Source organism: Meles meles, chromosome 17 (genome assembly GCF_922984935.1).
Source record: "Meles meles chromosome 17, mMelMel3.1 paternal haplotype, whole genome shotgun sequence".
NCBI lineage: Eukaryota > Metazoa > Chordata > Mammalia > Carnivora > Mustelidae > Meles > Meles meles.
In genome coordinates, this window is record NC_060082.1 from 28646221 (window position 1) to 28667589 (window position 21369).

The window sequence follows — 21369 nt, forward strand, 5'->3', positions numbered from 1 at the left end:
TACTTTTCACTTAAAAATATTTATTAAAATAAAGATTAAACCTGAAAAACATGAGTTACCAGAATGCAGCCCTTTGCACAGTACTTCAAGAATCAGAGAAGGGGAGGGGAAGGGAGGGGAGGGGAAGGAAGAGTAGGAGAGGGAAGCGGAGGGAAGGGGAGGCAAGAGATAAGAAAATCCTCTCTGCTCTTCCCAGAGAACTGGGAGGAGGGAGAAGACTGTTCGCCTTCACCAAAGCCGGCAGCCTACACTGAGAGTGAGCTGTGGAAGGTTCTCTGGTCTCAGGAGTGGCTGATCCAGAGAAGTTTCCACCAGAGCAGAGGCCCAAGAGTCAGACACCAAGCCCTGAGAACAGATTTTTCCGAGGGTGTGTAAACTTCAGGAATCTGACTGGAGAACTGGAATTTGGGAACAGTATTCTGAAAGCCTGAAAAGTCAGAAGAGGCAGAAGCCATGCCCGGGAGCCTCTAACTGCCCTTGGGCACCACGATCTGCTGGACGTAGTTGACGACATTGCTGTGGAGCTGGGGGGCAGTGGCCGTGAAGGTCTCCTTGGCAAGGGTCTGGGCCACCTTGCTGCCGGCCATCATCGCGTGGTACAGCGGAAGAGTGTACTTCTGCTTCCCCTGCAAGAGACGCACACACTCGCGGCCTGAGTGGCCCGCTCAGTGAGTCGGCACAGCCCAGCCCCAGGGTCACACTAACAGCCGGCCTGCTCAGGAGCCAGAGGGGATGTGGCTATCAGGGCTGGAACAAGGAGGGTCCTAGACAGGCGTGCTCTTACTCTGGTATCTTCTTGGGGGCCAAAGATCCCTGCAGGTAGATCTTGTATTTACTCCAATCCATACTAGCACGGGGTGGCTACACTCTTTTTTTTTTTTTTTTAAGTAGGCTCCTTAGAGTGGAGCCCAGCACAGGGCCTGAACTCACGACCCAGATCAAGACCTGAGCTGATAGCACATGAAAATGGAGGGCCGCGTGAGGCCCAACTGCAGGCAAGCACCAGAAAACCCGCAAGTCAAATTTGCACCAATGTGAGAATGCCATGTCGCAAAGCTCCTCAAGTCCAGAGAACTGGAGAAGCCCGAGGAGGGCTCAGAACTCCTCCAGACAGGAACACAGCTCCCAGCGCCAGTAGAGGAGGGCATCTGAGTGCTGCTTGGGCCCAGCCCCATCCTGCCCCGGGCTCAGAGGTGCTCCAGCCCTTCCCCAGCAGGACTGCTGCGGGCCTCGGAGCCCTCCTGGGTGGTGGGCTTCCCCAGGAAGCAGGAACCTATGGTCTTACCCTCCACTCACCTCTCTAGTCCTTGGGCCCCTCTCCCTAAGACCAGCCCTCAAGTCCTGCTTTACCCTTCTTCCCAGTGTGGGGTTAGCTCTGACCAGCTTGGGGCCTTCAGGCCTCACCAGGTCATCTGGAAAACACTCCCAACCCTGGAGGCTTCTCTCCGCCATGGCAATGCCTCCCCTGGCCACACTCAGGAATAAGACTGCTGAGCGGGGTCCTCTCCCTTCTCCTCTGCCCACAGGACTATGCCTTACCAGCGAGGTAGCCCACTGTGTGTGCCTGAAGGGGTCAAGGAGTTGGGGGTTCCCTACCTGGCTCTGCAGGAATTCCTTCACCTTCCAGAAATCCTCCTGGTGGTCATTCTTAAGGACGATGTGGCCCCATCGTAGCCGGAGCTCCGCATTCTGGGAGTTTGAGATCTTCGGGTATGTCTCTCCAAGTTTTTTCACATTCCCTGAAAAAAGAAAATGGGTTTTTAAAGGCTGTGTCATCAGAGCCACGAGCACATCTGCCTACAGGCCCTCCAGAATGCCCCTGCGATGACGTCAGGGAGGTTCCCGACCCCCACTTTACACTCCTCCTGCTCATCTTATGCTCTGGAAGGAAACTACTGCCTGACCCTCAAGTTCACCTTCACGTCTAAGGCTTTTCCACCAAACTTCCCTTAATGTGATTACAGACCTTCTGTCATCATCCCACTTGCCTTCCAGGTCATCTCCCTAAAACACGCTGTGACCCCCTTTTCCTCCCATCACCGCCCAGCTGCTGAGAACTATCTGGGCTCTCACTTTTTCTCTTTCCGACACCCCTGGGTGGTTATTTCTGGCTGAGCGGCCACACGGCAGTAGTGGTTGAGAGCGTCCAGATGCCAAGCCCGCCATCCATTGGCTATGGGACCTAGTTCATCTCCTGTTACCTGCGGGGTCACCGTCACAGCCCGCAGGCATGAGCGGTTAGGAGGACTCCAAGATTTCAGAATCACCTGCAGAGCCCGAGGGCACAGTGAGCGCTGGGCTGCAGGAGTCCCTTCCCCCCCACCCGTGTGTGGGACTCCCAGCAGCCGTCGAGGTGCTCCCCAGGACATGCTTGCATCCACCTGCCAACACCTGGCAGTCGCCTGGGGGTGAGCATTGCAATGGCTTCCTCTGGGTCTCCCTCTCGCCCCTGATATCCTGCTCTGCACACGAGGAACCTTGATATGCTGCATTCATTTGCCCCACTTTTTCTTACCAGGGGGAAGAGGGGATTTCTGGAGGATCTTATCGAGGAAATAGACCAGCTGGTATGTCTTCCAGGTGGAAATGGCCACAGCTTCAATGGCCTTCATGTCCAGCTCCTTGGTCTCCCACAGCTGGGCCAGCTCTTCAGCGGGCTTCATAAGTGAGTCACCAGGGGAGAGGTCAGGGAGGTAGGGGGGCCAGCCCGGGACATTCAACCACCGATCAAACTCAAAACCTGTTTGGTGGAAGGAGAGAGGGGGCCATCGGAATTCTCTGGCAGCATCAAGGTCAACTTGGCTCCAGCAACACCCATACCTCAAGCTCCTGTCTGCCTCTCTTGATCCCAAACTGCTTCTCTGATTTTAACATCACTTTCCCACTCGACTACCTGCTCTAGCCAGGTCCCACTTTCACGGAGGCCCACAGACTGTTAACAGTCAGACTGGACCGCCCAGCCCCTTTTCCTACTGCGACAGTAGTTCTCAGTCCAAATGAACACTGTTCTGCCAGAACCAAGTGGATAAAGGCTTCATAGCTTCAGTCAAGTTCACGTTCTCCTTCGGATGAGCAGAACAGCGTGGTGCCGAGGCTCCTGGGCCCTGGGACTGGGCTACCTGGGCTCCTATCCCAGCCCTGCCATTAACTAGTTGGGAGGCCACTGGCACATTACTTCGCCTCTCTACACCTCCCTTTTATCTGTAAAATGATAAAAGGCGGGTGAGAGGCCCTGCATTTGTTGGCAGTGGTGAGGATTAAATAAGCAAATACACAGTGTGAGTTTAGCAGGCTGCCTGGTGCGAAGGGAGCACTCAGTAATTATTAACTTTCATCAGCCACGGAGTCTCATGACCTTGAAGTGCGAGCCTCCAAGCAGAGAGTAGGTGCTCGGGGCCTGACCAGCCCCAGGCCTGACCAGCCCTGGCTGTCAGGGGAAGTGACTTTACCAGACCAACGGTGGCCTGACTCGGAGTACCCAGCACGGGTGGGGTATCTCCAGCAGGCACCCTCGTCCACGACAGGCCACTGTCTACTCTTAGGGAGCAGGGCCTCCCAAGCTGAAATCAGGGCAGCCACTGGGCTTCTCCGGCACTCCGAAGGCCACAGAGGCAACTCCACGCTTGCAAGCTGGGGCGGCTGCTGGTCCTGCAGCACAGGTAGGGGTTTGGTCATGTGTGTGTCGGTTTGAGGAAAATGGGGACAGACAGGAGACACTGAGGGGAGAACAGTGGAGAAAAGGAGGCTGGGAGGAGCTGAGAGAAATCATTCTTGTGGAACAAGGCCTGGGACCCTAGGCGGGTCTGCGCCCCTAAGTGCCACTTACTAGAGGACTCAGATTTCATGTTTCCGGCCCCAATCTTCGTCTTCCTGGATGGAAATTAGAGAAAATTCTCTACTATCTCCTAGTAGCCTATAGGCCAGCTCCTCTGCTCACCTGGAATGGACTCCACTCTCCTTTTCTTCAGCTCAGGGAAGTATTCCAAGTAGAATTCTAGAAAGTCCTCAGCTAAGATACTTTGGAATTTGAATTCATTAACATAGGCCTGCAGGGAGGGAGGTACTTTTCAGTCATTCTGGATCCTATGGGGAGAACAGTCCCTCTGTTGTACCTCGGGTTCTCCTCCAATCCCCTGTCCCTTCCGCCCCTGCCTCTCCCCCTGTACTCGAGCCCGGCTGACTTCTCTGCACCGTCTCCTTACCCCCTCATCTCTGAGTTGACTATACCTTAAGAAAATTGTCAAACTGATCCTGATCACCCACCAAGTGGGCCAGGTATGAGACAAAGCAGAAGCCTTTCTCGTAGGGGGTCTCGTTATATGTATCATCTGGGTCAACACCTAGCAGAGAAAGCAGACATTGTAACTTGTCACCGTCATTGTTCTTCTCCAGCTCCAGATTCTATGAGTAATTATGGAAGAGATCAGAATTCAGCTTCCTTGGGTTTGGCAAAGGCCAGGAAAGTTTCCAGATCTACCGTGGCCTCTCTCAAGCGACTTCAAAGTTGATTCTTAAAGGGTCATTAACTATGGACCTAATAAGAGGACAAAGAACCAGCCTTCCAGGGGAACTGGCAAGTTTCCTTATTCCTGGGGTTGCTTTGCTCCAGTGGGTTCCATGGACTCTTAGGACTGAGCACAGAGCTTGGTGCCTTTTTCAGCCCAGTCAGTCACCACCTACACTCAACCGCCCCTCCCAGAACAACTGGTTGTTTCTACGAATGTTCTAGACCAAAATAAACTAAGGACCAGGCTACAAGAAGTTCATTTTCATGGTCATTGGCATCAAGGAACGTAAGCTTAAATCACACAGACAGGTTTTAGATTAGTCATACGTGAAACTAAAGAAAAATGTCAGAAAATAAAAATATATGACCTTGGACAAGTCATTTGACTTGTTGAGCGCTCACTCACATCTTCTGTAAAATAAGGCTAACGCTCAAGCTACATGACTACAGTTCTCACTTAATAGAAAAATCACCGCAAAGAGCCCTGGAGAACGACAGGGGCCCGTACATAAACTGGAAGGAACTCCTATTGGGCTGGAAGGGCTTCGGTTGAGTCTGCCTAGAGGTCAGGGAATGGCTAAAAAGGGCTCTGGAGGGCTCCTCCTTCCCAAGGAGAGTACTCAGGGAGTACACTGATTAACATGAAGCTCAAATAACTTGGGGCTCCAAGCTCAGTGCTGGGAGGTGGGAAGTAGGACAGAGGAGTCTCCCGGACCTGGTTCGATCTTCACGCGGAGCTTGTTGAGTGGGTTCTCCTCGCCAGTGATGTCCATGTGCTGCCGAAGCAGAGCCCGCCCAGTTGCAGCTTCCAAGCAGGTATAAGCAGAGCCTGGGGCAAAAAGAATCCTTAGGCCTCAACTCAAACTCAAGAACAACACCCCCAAGAATAATTTCCGGACAAAAGAGGGTATGCTGCCCCCTTGTGGCCACAAGAACCATGACAGATAACTGAAGATTCATATCCTCACCCTCCTGGGGACGCCGGGCAAAAAAGGGTCAGCCACGAGAACCTGACTCTGCCCCTAGCTTCTGGTTGCTCTGGACTACAAATGACTCACTTTGCTCTGGCTGTCGGTCTCGCCCAGACATGATGAGGGAATCTCACCTTTTCCTGTGACTGTTATCTTTCCCTATCAGGGTATTTTTATTTTTAGAGATAGTAATTTGATCTATAAAAGCAAATAAACTATTTTTCATTTGATCATTCCAGTCAGACAAGAGAAAACTGTCACCCAAAATTTTTCTAGGGGTCTCTACATCTCCTTCTGGCTCTAAAAATGACCGAGGGAATGGTGGAGGGAAGGGGGCCGGGTTTCGAACCAGCCACCTCTGCCGCTCACAGGGTGTTCTGCCTCTGGGTGAGATACTCAATCTCTCTTAGCCTCAACTGCTTCATCTGCACAGTGGGCTGACAACATCTGCTTGGAAGATTCTTAGTGGCTGAGTAAGATATTCACAGACAATCTCTTGTTCCATATACTCTGGATGAAAGTGTACATTTGTACCAACTTTCTGGGAGGCAATGGACAATGTGTGCTTAAAAGCCTTTAAAATGTTCAGATTCAGAAATTACATTTCTAGGAATTTATCTCCACTAAGATTATTCTAGATATGCATGAACATTTATATGTAAAAATATTTGTCAAAACATTCTTTTATTAGAAAACTGAAAATAACGGGGGCGCATGACGCTGTTAAGCATCCGATGCCTGATTCCGGCTCAGGTCATGATCTCAGGGTCCTGAGATGGAGCCCTCTGTTGGGCTCCACGATGAGCATTGAACATGGAGTCTGCTTCAAACTCTCCCTCTCCCTCTCCCTCAGCCCCTTCCCCTGCTCACACATTCTCTCTCCAAAAAAAAAGAAAAGAAAAACTGAAGATAACCTAACAACTAGAAATTGAATATGTTAAGAAACATCCATACTATGCAGCTATAGAAGAAAATTTAATGACTTGGGAAAATGTTCATTAACTTCATTAAGTTAAAAAAAAAAGGCAGCTGGAAGGTTTGATGATTCACACACACATAGGAAAATGTCTCAAAGGATAGACATCGATGATCTCTGAACAGTGAGATTATGGATACACCTACTGTGTGTTCCTTCTCACAGAGATCAAAATAGATTTTGATGTGAGAAATAATAAAATAATACATGTTATATTTTTAAAGACCTGATATATAGCAGGTTTTCATGACACGATGTTGAGAAAATATCTTAAAAGTACACCTGGGCTCAATGTGGGGTTCTGTCCCTACCTGCTAAGTGGCTTGGGCAAATTTCTTATGCTTTTTGAGTCACGGTGAACTCATACATAAAAGGGAAATCCTATCTGTTTCATAGGGCTACTGAGAAATTGTTAAATGAGGTATTTTTAATAAGGTGCCTGCACAAAGCTGGTAGGTGTTCAAGAGAAGGTAATGATTATAATGACCTTATGATTCACTCGTGAAATTAACTAGCCATGTGGGTGAATGAACCTGAGCAACTCTCCCTGAGGGGTTGCCTGGCTGAGCACTGAGTGAGGTTTCAGCTTAGCTGAGGGGTCCTTTCACTGTCGGGCCCCCTATCGGTTCATGCTGCCAACACGCAGTTTCTGGGACCCCCCCACCCACTCAGCGCCAATGACTCGGTGCCATGTCACGCAGTGGGGCTCATCCACTCAGAAGGGACTCTTGTCCTAGAGTCAGCCCTCGCTGGCCTCTCACCAGAGCTTTCCGCACCACTGCCCCTCCCTTCATGCCCGCTTGTGTCCCAAAACCCTGAAGGAGACCACACAGCCTCGCAGATGAAAGAATGGGGCACGGGGTCCCTAGGAGAAGGCCGGCACCTGACAGCTGGCTTACCAAAGAGGACAGTGGAGATCCTCCTCTGGGCATACATGGTGAAACCTTCATTGAGCCAGAATTCACCCCAGTTGGCATTAGTGACCAGGTTCCCAAACCAACTGTGGGAGATCTCATGGATGATGACGTCGGCCAAGGAGCGGTCCCCTGCCAGCAGGCAGGGGGTGACAAAGGTCAGACAAGGGTTCTCCATTCCTCCAAATGGAAAGGATGGGGGCATGAAGAGCAGGTCATACCTGCCAAGAGAGCAGGAGGTCACAGACAAGCCTCGGCTCCCCAGGACAGAGACCCAGCCTCACTTCTTCAGGCAGGGCCCTGAGCCCTGAGAGACACAGTCACCGAAGAGGTGGCACCCCACCCTGGGCCCAGCGCTGAAACGACACCCAGCCTTCTCCGTCCTCCAGCCAGGTCGCTGCGACCTCCTTTTTGCCAGGTTTTGCTCTCTTGGAGGTGGCTCTCGGAAAGCTGCTCCCTGTTCTCCTTCCAAGCGGGGTATGGCCGTATCTTCAGCTCTGTCACGGTTAGCTCACTGATGGCTCGCTTGGGGTCACACAGATCTAACAGAGCCTTGGATCCAAGGGGGCTAACATGGGAGTGTATGGCTGCCTCCAGCAATCAGGAAAGGTAAGTCACAAAGGCCCCCTGACAGCTTTTCCCCATCTCCACACTCAGCAGCTAGAAGGCCCATTTTTAACACTTCGAGAACCTTCTCTCAGGGTCCCCTCCTCAGCAACAATGAAAGAGGCCTGGCTTCGCCCTTCCTCTTCCCCTTCCTCCTCTCCTTTACCTCTGGGATTGGGGAACTTGGCTCTAGGAGACAGAGGAGGAGAAGCAACACCAGAAGGAAAAAGAGGAGGAAACCAGGGACTCAGTTTAGCAAAAGACATTGGAATCAATGTGATACCACACCTTCCCCAAACGTAGGGTCCGAAAAGTTTCTCTCCCGTGGCCAGAAATTCTTCTATCACCCCGTTGTACTCCTCCTTGGCAGCCTCGATCAGGCAGGGCTCGGCCCACACCCGGCTCCTAAAAGCAAGAACACAGAAAAAGCAGGCTGGGCTTTGGAGACCTATCGTGGAGACCCGATCCCAAAAGCACCTGGAGAAATCTGGCAGTCTCATATTTGAGCCAAATGAATGTGACAGCGTGGCCAGCCACAGAGACAGGAGGTGCAAGGTCAGGTCGCCTGCGTGGGTCGGAGGCTGCTCGCCACACCTGATGAATGAGATCCCAGCGCCGTGTCCTGGCGGAGCTGGCTCCCATGCACAGCAGGTTCTAACTCACAGCACTGTCCTGTTCTGTGTCCAGCAATGAATGTGACCTTGCAAAAGTCACTGACCTGAGCCTCAGTGTACCCATCTGTAAAGCGGGTGGGGAAGATGAAAGAAGACAGCATGTAAGATAGCAAAGGGGATGGGTTCCAGGTGAGGAGAAGGGAAGGCTTCCTCTCTGCCCCTGTGGAAGCTCAGGAACTGTTCTAGCAGGAGAAGGAGCAGAAACAGGGGCCTCGGAGCGGACACTGTACACGCAGGGGAGGAACCACCAAGAGTCTGGACTACTGGCGCACTCCCGTCAGATCGGGGCTGGGGGCGGGAGGCAAGGGCGGGTACACAGCCCTCCGCACTCCAGTCACAAAGGGCCCGACACGCCATGTGACACAGCCGGCCCTTCAGAGCCATGACAGTATTTTATTTAAGATTTTTATTCATTTATTTGACAGAGAGAAACACAGCGAGAGAGGGAACACAAACAGGGGGAGTGGGAGAGGGAGAAGCAGGCTTCCTGCCCGCAGGGAGCCTGATGGGGGGCTCGATCCCAGGACCCTGGGACCACAACCCAAGTCGAAGGCATGTGCCTAATGACTGAGCCACCCAGGCGCCCCACGACAGCATTTTAAACCAATAAGTGGTGGGCGCCTGGGTGGCTCAGTGGGTTAAACATCTGCCTTCAGCTCAGGTCATGATTCCAGTGTCCTGGGATGAGTCTCACATTGGGCTCCTTGCTCAGCAGGGAGTCTGCTTCTCCCTCTCCCTCTGCCCCTCCCCCCTGCTCGTGGGCTCGCTCTCTCTCTCTAATAAATAAATAAGTAAACCACTAAGAGGTATTATCAGACTGAGTCCTGAGAAATCACTCTAGCTGTCCTACCAGAAGATACCTTTAAATTACAAAAGCGAGCGCATGTCCCCAAGAAAAGTACGGAGGAGAGGAGAATAGGCCCAAAACAGAGTCCTGGACGGCACCAGCACACGGGGGCTGCTGGGCAGAGAAAAGCCCACAAAGGAGACCAGAGAGGACGAGCTAGGAGGTCCTGGAACCAGGACAGAATTGTGTTGTGGAAGCCAGAGGAGGGTTGAGAGGCAGAAGGAAAGTGCAGAACACCAAGACAAGGATGGTGGAGAAGGCAACATGCTACACATGTTGAGGCCAGTGGCCTCTCTCACTGCAGGAGTTCTGTGGCACGACGGGGAGAGATGCTGTACATGGAGGGTGGACAGGAGAAACACTACTCTTTTAAAAAACTCGGCTAAGTAGGGAAGCAGAAGGTCATGTGATAGGAGGGAGCATGGAGTCAATGAGCGTGTTTTCTGCTTTGTTTTTGAGCTCCAAGAGACGGGAACATGGTTAGGGTTGGAAGGAAAGAGCCAGCCGGGGAGAAGGCTGCAAATTTGAAGAGTGAGGGGTAAACAACGAGGCAAAGCCCCACCAGGTTTGGGAACGGACCGAACCAACAATGGCTCAAAGGCAGAGATGTGGTTCCAAGAGAAGCACGGACATCCCTCTTCGGAGTTCAGAGGGGGAAAGGGGAGGACGACAGCAGATGAAGATGACTTTTTACATGGAAAACAGGAAGCCGACATAAGTGTATCTGACGAATTAAATATTCTCAGTAAAGTAGGAGACAAGATCATGGCTTGGAGGAGGGTCTGGTGTCTGAATAGGAAATTTGAAGGCAAAAGTCTTCCTTCAAGGAGAGGGAGCCAGGACGATCAATGAAACGACCGGGGACCAATACTGAAGGCGTATCTGTAGTTGAAGACGACATTTGTTCTACTCTTCCTGAAAACCACATGAATGTCTATTTCAACTTTTTTTTTTTTTAAGATTTTATTTATTTGAGAGAGAGAGAGCACGAGAGGGGTGAAGGGCAGTGGGAGAAGCAGGCTCCCTGATAAGCAGGGAGCCCAAAGCAGGGCTCTATCCCAGGACCCTGGGATCATGACCTGAGCCGAAGGCAGAGGCTTAACCCACTGAGCCACCCAGGTGCCCCAAGCTACTTAAGCTTGCTACAACTAGAAAGTAAAGCCTAGACTAGACGGATGGCATCCAAGATACTTCCTCTAGCACAGAGATTTTGTCAGAAGAAACTGGGATATTCTCAGTCAAGCTGGAATTTTATCGCCAGCACTCTAGCACGATAAGGACTGGATGTGCAATGGAAATGCCTGGGTTGGCGTTCCAGTTCTGCAGCAACGTGACTTTGTACAAGCAATGCCACCAGAAGCCTCAGTTTGCTTATCTGCCACACGGAGACAACACTAACCTCCTCAGTGAGGTTATGTGAGGGTTAGAAGAGATATACATAAATCAGGACTAGAACATACCCACCAGCTCTTTGCCTGGGATTTTCCTCCTGTGTTAACAGGACTGGGATTAGTGGCCAAGTTTGCCAGAAGACCCTCTCACCTAACACAGCTTCACAAGACCCTAAGATGTTCCCTGCCAGGCAAGGAGTGTCTACCTGGGAGGGGGAGGAAGAAATCATCACCAGCTAAATGGATTCTATCGCTTGGACTAGTATACTGTATTGTCTTTTTATTACAGAAGGCTCAGAAAAAAATCAGTATTCTCTGGTGTGTTTAGAATATTTTTTTCTTTCATTTCTCATTAATAGGTCACACTCTTGGGCATCTGGGTGGCTCAGTTGGTTAAGCATCTGCCTTCGGCTCAGTTCATGATCCCGGGGTCCTGGGATGGAGTCCCGCATCAGACGCCCTGCTTCTCCCTCTGCCCCTCCCCCTGCCCGTGATCTCTCTCTCTCTCTCAAATAAATAAAAAATAAATTAAATAAATAGTTCATACTCTTACTAACAGAACCTTAGTAAGAGTAAATACTCTAAAATAACCTTCCTTTACTTATCTATTTTCCGGTCAACCGCAACAATGACGCACCTCTGCTTACCTACTACCCTCTCTATCAGAAAGACTGACCTTGGGAGCCTGGGTGGCTCAGTGCGTTAAGCCACTGCCTTCGCTCAGGTCATGATCTCAGGGTCCTGGGATCGAGTCCCGCATCGGGCTCTCTGCTGAGCAGGGAGCCTGCTTCTCTCTCTCTCTCTCTCTGCCTGATTGTGATCTCTCTCTGTTGCATAATTAAATAAAAAAAAAAAAAAAAGACTGACCTTCATGACAGGAGAGGTCTTTTTTTTTTTTTTTAAGATTTTATTTATTTATTTGACAGACAAAGATCACAAGTAGGCAGAGAGGCAGGCAGAGAGAGAGGAAGAAGCAGGCTCCCTGCTGAGCAGAGAGCCCGATGCGGGGCTCGATCCCAGGACCCTGAGATCATGACCTGAGCCGAAGGGAGAGGCTTTAACCCACTGAGCCACCCAGGCGCCCCAGGAGAGGTTTTTCGAGACTGGTACCATTCTGAGTGTGTGTGCTGGAGGCAGATGCCAGTGGCATCCCATTCTCGATGAAGCCCAGGAACAAAGATTCATGATCTTAGCAAGGCTACTGAGCCCAGCTTTAAGGTCTGATACTCGTAACCAAGGCGGCCAAGGTCAGCACCGCCTCCAGGCCTGGAGAGCAGGGTGGCAGCAACAGAGCTGGGCAAAGTGCCACAGCTTCACTGCCCAGCCTCTGGGCACTTTACCACAGGGTTACACTGTACCGGCAGATGGTAAGAGAGCCAGGAGAAACCCACACTCCCGGTCAAGTTTCTGTTTGCAGGAAACCTTACAAAATCCTTATTCATCCCCATTAAACTCATCTAACTTCACGGAGGTATCTCTGCCACCATGGGTTCAGGTGTATGTGTCTGCAGAGGAGAAGGAACTCCCACTTTCCTCTCCAGAGGCGAACAACGAGATCAAAGTGTACATTTCCGGGAACTACGTGCTAGAGAACAGGGGGAGATTTGGTACAAAGATTAAAAAGCAAATGTAATTCTAGAGGGGAATTCAGAACTAAAAGACCCTAACAAAGATGAGTCTGCCTCGGTGCCAGCCACAGGCTACAAGGTGGCCCAGGACAGGAGCTCCTGCCGCTGGTAGGACTGACGACCTCATTCCAGACAGCAGGATGAGAACTGGAGGGGGGCAGAGAGGGGAGAGCCCGTCCTCTCTCTGTACTCGAGCCACACGCTTCTGGGCTACGGACAGGCTGTCCATTCAGAGACGCTGCGAGACTGTCCCAAGAACCATCCCAGCTGGGCCAGTGGTCAGAAGCCTCCTTGCCTTGAGGTCAGTCCGACCTTGCCTGTGGGGGTCTTTGTCTCCTACCTGGGTCCAACCTCGGCCGATGCCAGATCTCCGATGGCCAAAGCTATCAGGTAGGAGGGGATGGGATGATACATCTCAAAGAAGAACTTATTTGGACCTTTCTTTTCCCAGGTGTTAGCACTCATCACAGCCGTGAAGCCATCTGGGACCTGACAACAGAGGAAGCTTAGGAGATTTTATCTGGAGAGAGTGTCCTTTTGATTCGCTGGAAGAACAGCATGGCTGGCAACCTGCATGGTGAGAGCCACCCCCGGGAGCCTGTCTTGGAGAACACAAAGGTTTCAAGAGACTGAACAGGGATTTAGCAAAGATAAAATATCTGTAGATGGAGGAATTTTACAGACCTACCACTGGATGGATGTTAACAACGGACCAGTTGAAATGTGACGAGACGGATCTAAAAATTTTCAATCCCAAGGGCAGGTTCACTTAACCTTAATCCTCTTACCTCAACAAGAGCTGAATATGTGCATTTCACTGCAGGAGTGTCGAAGCAAGGGAAGAAGGCCCGGTTCAGCACAGCCTGACCCTGGGTGTAGACAAAAGGCTTCTTCTTTCCTGCGGTCTGCTCAGGAGCCAACCAGCAAACCTAAGAGAACAGAACATTTCAAAACGGACACCTCCTATGTGAGCTCAGTCCAGCCAGAGAAAAGGAGTTGGCTGGCAGGGGAGAATTTTAGGTAATCTTTACAATCCTGCCAGCAGTTTGGTCCTGACTAGGAAGTTCTCTCCTACTGTGTTTTTAATCCACCCTGGAACCCACGCCAAGGTATTGACATCCACCTCACATAGTAAAAACACCACAAAGGCTCTATTTCTCACTGTATCCCACTGGGTATCCTAAGAATTCCACACACGGCCTCGGACCCTGGCATCCTGTCTTCCTCCCCTGAGTCCGTCACGGTGTAGTAGTTTCTCATTAAAAATCAAACAAAAACCAATTGAGCAGCAGCTGTACTTGAACTTGAGATAAGAGCCACAGAAAAGCAGAAGCAAAGTGGGAGGAGTCTATGATATAATACGTTCTCCATTCCTGAAACTTACCCTTTCAGAATAAATGTATTTCTCCATCATAGGCATTGCCTATATGTTATTTAAATTTCTTCTAAAGATTTTATTCTTCCGCAATCTCTACTTCCAACATGGAGCTCAAACTTACAACCTCAAGATCAAGAGCTGCGTCCTCTACCGACTGTGCCAGCCGGGCCCCCCAAACTACACAAACTTCCTACATCACTCTATCTTGAGGGAGAGGAGGCTATGTCAGCACCAAATGCCACTTAGAAGTTAGAAAAGGATTCGATAACTCTGGCAAGGTTTTAGAGGGGAAGCAAAACTTTCTGGTCTAAAGGTGAGTAGGATCGAGATGGTCAAAAAGAAAAGGAGAAGACATTCTGAAGGAGGTAGACAGCAACATGAAGAAGGGAATGGATAGGCGATCCCTGGGAATTGGAGGTATTTCAGATACAGAGGTGGGAGGCATGCCTTGGCAGGTGGACTGAAAGGCTTTGAACATGGGTATTGGAGACCTACTTTTAAGAGGCATAAGGACGCCATGTGGAGATGTTGGCTTTTTCATCGCTTGAGTTTCTTTTGTGTGTGTGTGAAAATTTTAATGATCCTCCTTCCAAAGGGTATAGTACAGATGGAAAGGAGGAGAACGGAATACCACAGTGGGAAAACCAGCACTACTTCGGCCAGATGAGTGAGAGCAAAGGAAACAGTCCCAGATCGCGCTGATGCCATGACTCGGAATGCAGTGCGAAGACAGCACTCTACCTTTGTGACATTCCACTCGACTTTGCCGTGAACTTAAAGCTGCTGTAAAAAATAAACTTTTTAAAAATTTTTTAATAACTCTAGTCTGATCATGGGAAAAAAAGACAAATTCCAACAGAGAGGCATCCTATACAATAGTCCTCAAAACTGCCGAGGTCATCAAAAACAAAGAAAGTCTGAGAAATTGTCATAGCCAAGGGGAGCCTTAGGATATATGAAAGCTAAATACACTGTAGTATTCAGGATGGGATCCTGGAACAGAAAATGATACTAAGTAAAGCCTAGGAAAAAACTGAAAACAAACAAACAAACAAACAAAAAACTATGAACTTCAAGGGCGCCTGGGTGGCTCAGTTGGCTCAGGTCCCAATCCCCAGGTCCTGGGATCAAGTCCCAGATCAGGCTTCCTGCTCAGTGGAGAGCCTGCTTCTCCCTCTGAAGCTACTCTCTTTCTCTCTCTCTCAAATACACAAAATCCTTAAAAAAAAAAACACACACCAAAAAACCCAACTACGAAGTTTAGTTAATAATACTGTATCAGTATTGGTTCATTAATTGTAACAGATTGTATCATACTTACAAAATGCTAATAGAGCAATCTGTGTATGGAAGGGTATATGAAAACTCCATTACTATCTGCTCACGTTTCTTGTTAATCTAAATTGTTTTTAATTTAGATTAAATTTGCAGGGGGAGAGGCAGAGGGAGAGGATGAGAAAGAATCTCAAGCAGGCTCCACAGCCAGCACAGAGCCCAAAGCGGGGGCAGGGCTCAATCTCACAACTCTGAGATCATGACCTAAGCTGAAATCAAGAGTCAGCCCCTTAGCCGACTAAACCACCCAGCACCCCTAAACTGCCTTTAATCCTATTATTGAAAGAAATTTAACGAGTTAACAGTAAGACTAACACACAGTATTCACTAGGTAGTAGGCACTATATTAGGGACTTCTATAAAGACAACTCATTTAACTTTTGTCAAGTATGTAAGTACTGGTCATCCCCTCCAGCGTACCATAATTCCTTATTTCATCTTTGAGGTTTTTGGGGGGGTTTGTTTATAATGACATAGAGGAGAGAATGAAGGAGCCTGGTAATGCAAGTATTTCCACTACATAAGAGTCTCAACTCAGGGTGGGGCTGTAATGGTTTGAGGTGCCATTTTCAGTAGGCGATTTCAGAGACACCTTGATGTTTCCAGTTACCCTGTTCAATTCCTATTTCCTGACCCAAACCAGAAGCTAGCACATAACAGGGCAACCAAACGCACTTACCAATGCTATGTTATCCTCAGAGGGCACTGGGTTTTTCCTTTGCCTTAGAGGTCAATTTACATTGCTTTGGACTTTTCATTTTTTAAACAAGTTCTATCATGGGTTCCTTTATTCCCTGAATAAAGACGGAAACAGAACTGTCCTTTTGGCCAGCTCTATGAAAGGAACTGCTAGCTAGATAAGTAAACTTTGACTGTAGGCAAGCAGCCTACCCCTGGAACTTGTAACTCACTCTGCCTGAGCAATGACTAGCAACCGCGGCCTCAGGACTCTTTACGAAGGAGTTCCAAACTCTAACAACTGTAGGCCACATAACCACCCATCCTTTTAGTTCCAGTATTTGGCCCACCCCCCCAAAATTTAATATTAAAGAGTTGATCAGTATTTAAGAATCAACCAAGAATAGTAACAGGACCAACTTACTACGAAGCCTAGAACACCCTAATTCCAGTTCTCATTTTTACTCAAATTCTTCCATTACACCAATCTAGGACTTAGCAGAAGAAAACAAAATAACTCTCTGGGGTTCAGAGTTACTTCGTGCCAGCCCCGCAAGAGCACGAGGACAAAGGGCTGAGTCAGCACCCAGGGCTAATTAACCGGCTTTGTCCCTGGCTGCTAGAAAGGAAAAACGAAGTAGCTCGTTATCAGGGACCTAGGCCCCAAAGCCCGGTGACACGTTAAATTCGATTTATAAAGAGCCGGTGATCCAGAAAGCCGCACAGGATAGGGTTTCCTCTGCAGGCAGAACCGGCAACCAGACAGGGCGGTGTGTGAGAAGGAAGCAGAACCGTTGGGGAGGCAGGAAGGGCGGAAAAGACGGAGGGTGCACAGCTCGGAGGCCGGCCCTAAGCCAGAAGACGGAGAGCGGGGCAGCCCGGAAGGAAGAGAGGGCGCGGAGAGTGGGAGGGCGAGGGGCGTGCACCGGCGAGCTCCCGGCAACGGCGGAAGCATCTTCTCTCTCTTCGAGGGTGGGCGTGAGTGCGGGTCCCGGGACCAGCAACGAGGGGGAAGGGCGGGCAGGAAGGGGCCGAGTGAGGCCGCGGCGGGGCAGGGACCCGGGGTCGAACTCACCCCGGGTCCCTCCCCGACGCGGTAGGTGAGCAGAACCTGGAAGCGCTCGCCGGCCGGGCAGGGCTGCGGGAGGGCCACGCACAGGGCCTGGCCGTAGTGCGAGAAGGGCTGCGTGTGGAAGGGCACGGGCTCCGCGGGTGGCTCCTCCGAGCCGGGCCGCTGTCGCCGCAGCGCCGCCGCCGTCACCTTGAGGCACGGGTGCGAGTCGAGCCGCAGCTCGGTGGCGCCCTCGGGCACCAGGCAGCGCAGCTCCAGGACCGCGGTGCCGCTCAAGCCCCGGCTTCCGGGACCCGGCCCCGGAGGCCCGAACTCGGCCCGCAGGTCCAGGTGCAAGTGCAGCATCTGGAAAGCCCGGAAATTGGAGGCCGAGGCCACGTCCACCGCCTGCGCCGAGTGCAGCGGCCGCGGGGGCGCGCAGCCGTCGCTCGGAGGCCCGTCGCTCCCCATGATCCCGCAGCGCCGCCGTTGAACGAGTGTGCTGGAAGCCCACCAGCTCCGCGGACTGCCCCGGGGAAGCCACGCCCCGAGCGCGCTGGGCCGCAGCAGGCCAGGCCCCGCCCACCCCGCCACGCCCCTCCGGCCACGCCCCCAGAGAGGCCCGAGGCGGGTCGCACCCCTCTCCAAAAACCTGAGACCTGACCACACCTCTCCATTGCTCTCCAGGTCCCCAATTTCCAGCTTTATACGAAGTACCTCAGGACCTTGGACAAAAAGGTATTTTGTGGGATCCTTTGGTCCATATTTGTCCCTACTCATCCTACTGCGATGCTTCAGTACTCCGACTGGTGCACCTTTCTCTGCTGACGTTGCGTTCCCTAATCTTGCAGGAAAGTAGCAGGATGTAGATTGAGCCCTGCCTGAATTGGAAGTGTCTGAGTTCGGGATCTCACATTCTGCACTGAACCAATCAGTAGGACTGTGTGTGTCCTTGGGCATATCCCCTCCAACAAAGATGGATCTCTCCAAACCCCTTTCTGCACCTGTAAGGTAGGAGTAATATCTCACGAGTTAATTGCGATAACTCAATCGGGTCATTTGTCTAAACACACTTGGTAAACACAGAGTTCCACACAAGATCAAGGTTCATCCATTCCCAGGGGCTCCAAACACACTTACCTTTCCGTTCTTCTGCCAAGGAATAGTCAGCACAGTGAAGTGTAACGCTAGGCTGTCCGGTGCGTGCGTTTTGTTTACCACAAAGCCTATCGAGCTAGGGATACCTCTACCTTATACTTTGTTTTCTGTACGAATAGGGTTGCAATAGCCCTTCCGTGAATAAAGAGCCAGTCAATGGTACTTTCACTGATCGGCTGGGAAATTAGATTTTTAAAAAGATAACGTAGGGAGTTTTTCACAAAAGATAATAGTATCCTATCATGTGTCACGTACTTTTACAGTGTTAAAATTTTATGAAATGCTTATGGTAGTTTTTCTTAAGATTTTATTTATTCATTTGAGACAGATACCAAGAGAGAGCATGAGCAGGGGGAAGGGCAGCAGCAGACACCCTATCCTCGCTGGAGGCCGGATCCCAGGACGGAAGATCAGGACCCCAGCAGAAGGCATTCGCTTAACCATCTGAGCCAACCAGGCACCCTGCTATGGTAGTTTTAAAAAAATTCCATAAAGGATCAATGTTTTAACTTGTTAGCGAAATCCAAAAACTGGAAAAGCACTTTTCTGTGGCATTGAACACAGAAAAGGTAACTGTTAGACATTCAATACATCTGCCTCCAAATTATTCATTCTCTGAAGCAATGCATTCTTATTGGGCACCTACTATACACCAGCCATTAGGCTGGGTGCTGGGGATACGATTTTAACAAACCTGGCATAGTACTTGTCCTGGTGGTATTCACAGTCTAGTTTATATTTTAACTTACAGCAAAACAAAACAAAACAAAACAAAACACAGGTCACAACAATTGCATGTGCTGCGCTACTCTCCAGGAAGAACAGCATGCTATGGGAACACAAGGGAGACCCACACAGCCTGATATTTCCAGTTAAATATTGCTGGAGTGAGAAGATCTACTGACTATGGGAGAAAACATGAAGTTGGGTTTCTCCTTTTAGCCTTAACTGCTTCCTGGGAATATTCCCATAGTTTCCATTTCTGCTTCCCTGCATGCCTGCCAGTGTCTGGTTTACCTCTAGAGGGTGTTTGTAACAACTCACAGCAGGTACAGGTAGGCCTTCTGCTCTGTAGAAAGACACTGCAGACACAACCCACCTCTCTCCCAAACTGCTTCCATTGTTTATTTATTTTTTAATGTTTAGAATGCAACATAGCTTGCATATTTCAAAATAATACTTAAAAATCTTCTAAAATTGATGAAAAATGTCGTTTTATAGGTTTAAAGGTCACAACAAGCCCCCAAAATTTAAAAAAAATCTACATATAGATGTATTTTTAGTAAATTTGAGTAAGTCCAAGACATAAAGGAGATCTTAAGATCTGTTAAGATCTGTTAAGGCTGTTAAGAACAGCCAAAGAAAAAAGACTGATTACTTGTTTAAAAAAATGATAATTAGAAATTGGATGGATAGCAGGGCTTTCATTAGTAACAATGGAAGCCAGAGCTATTATCTTCAAAATACTGAGAAAAAAACAACTGTCAACTGAGAATTGTTGACTAAATTACTCAGAAGAAAGAAAATGATCATACAAGGAAGGAATGAGATACAGAATCACGGGCAAAAAATGTGCCAGACATGGGCTGGTGAGCTCCTTGAGGACCACAGAAATTAGGAGTTTGTGCCCTCTTATAGGTTTTTCTCTCAAAGCTCATAAAAGAGATCAGAAAGAGCCCCAAGAAAGTGTGTGTTGTGGTGCAGACCTGGTACAACCACAGCTGTACAGGCACGAATCCACTGGGATGCCTTCCCCTTAAAGAGCATAATATTTAATCTGTAGGGGAAGGGAACGAGAAAAAGAAAAATCTATCCCAGAGGGGATAGGCAGGAATATTTGCTGGCTCCAGAACTACAAGGGAGGAGGAACAGGAAAAATGAGAAGGCTACCCTTCTGAGATCCTGAGGCCTAACCAGAACCAGGAACACACCACCACCCACCTCCCAAGCTAACAAGCTTCTATAAACAAGTCAGAGTAGAATATTGATGGGAGAAGGACAGGAGGAGAACAAGAAAGAGCATGCAGAGACCTCCTCTTCAGTGCAATGCAGAGAGAAATTCTAAAGCTTAAGGCAGACATTGCCCAGATATGACTACAGAATTTGGTACCTGTGGTACACCCTAGATACCTTAGCAACAGACCTCAGACCAAGACCAGACCCCAACTAGTTTAACTTATCCCTTACCTCCACTAAAGGCATAGCAAGAGAAAAGGTATTTCCATTTCCAGATACAAATTTTATATACCTCAGTGTCTGCTATACCTACACTAGGTTGGTTTTGAAAAAAAAAATTGAAATACACGAAAACATCAGAACTAGACACAAATGTGATCCAGATATTGGGACAGGGAATTCAAAATAATTATGATTAATATGTTAAAGACTGATGGAAAAGATGAATAATAGGCAAGATAAGATGGGTAATTGCTGCAAAAAAATCAAGTGAGGGATGCCTGGGTGGCTTAGTCAGTTAAGCGTCTGCCTTCGGGTCCTGGGATCGAGTCCCACATTGGGCTCCTTGCTCAGTGAGGAGCCTGCTTCTCCCTCTGCCTGCCTCTCCCCCTGCTTGTGTTCTCTCTCTCTGACAAATAAATAAAATCTTCAAAAAAAAAAAAAAATCTAGTGAAAATGTCAGAAATGCAAAAGACAATACCAGAGATGAGAAATGTCTTCACCTAGCTTCACCTAGCTCATCAGTAGACTCAACACAGCCAAAGAAGAGAATTGGATAAGTCAGTAGGAATTACCCAACTTAATATAAAGGAAAAACAACAGAGGAAGGGAAACAAAATAAGACATCCAAGAGCTGCTGGACAATATCAAACAGTCTAAGCCCATAACTGGAATCCAGGAAGAGGAGAGTACAATATGAAGAAATAATCCCAAGAATTTTCCAAAAGTAACAACAGACATGAAACCACAAAGAAGCTCAAAGACCACCAAAAGGATAAATGCCAGACAAATAAAGAACACCTCGGCATATCATATTTTTAAAAACGTAAAGAGAAAATCTTAAAGACAGAGAATAAAAGGCATGCAGGGGAACAAAGATAATTAGTTAACTTCTAGTCAGAAATGATATAAGCCAGGGGCACCTGAGTGGTTCAGTGGATTAAGCCGCTGCATTCGGCTTGGGTCGTGATCTCAGGGTCTTGGGATCGAGCCCCGCATTGGGCTCTCTGCTCGGCGGGGAGTCTGCTTCCCCCTTTCTCTCTCTGCCTGACTCTCTGCCTACTTGTGATCTCTCTGTCT

The 21369-nt window shown here is 49.3% G+C and overlaps 1 protein-coding gene and 1 long non-coding RNA gene across 4 annotated transcripts in view; one reads left to right on the top strand and one right to left on the bottom strand.

Annotated features, from left to right (window-relative positions):
• LOC123927658 (arginyl aminopeptidase) lies at positions 1-17513 on the bottom strand. Its single transcript, XM_045982343.1, has 11 exons — positions 16981-17513; positions 13303-13443; positions 12855-13003; positions 8263-8379; positions 7354-7589; positions 5223-5336; positions 4228-4340; positions 3938-4046; positions 2516-2740; positions 1597-1739; positions 1-626 (listed from the first exon to the last, which is right to left on the bottom strand). Exons 1-11 carry the CDS (start codon positions 17425-17427, stop codon positions 468-470), a joined length of 1953 nt encoding a protein of 650 aa, XP_045838299.1. The 5' UTR covers positions 17428-17513; the 3' UTR covers positions 1-467.
• LOC123927660 overlaps positions 15125-21369 on the top strand; it is a 25619-nt gene continuing 19374 nt past the window's right edge. For 2 of the 3 annotated variants that reach the window (XR_006815505.1, XR_006815506.1), the window contains exons 1-3: positions 15125-16883; positions 17644-17694; positions 17808-17967. This is a non-coding gene — a long non-coding RNA (uncharacterized LOC123927660). Of the gene's footprint in view, positions 16884-17643; positions 17695-17807; positions 17968-18442; positions 19192-21369 lie in introns of those variants that run through there. The other variant, XR_006815504.1, reaches the window with a different exon arrangement.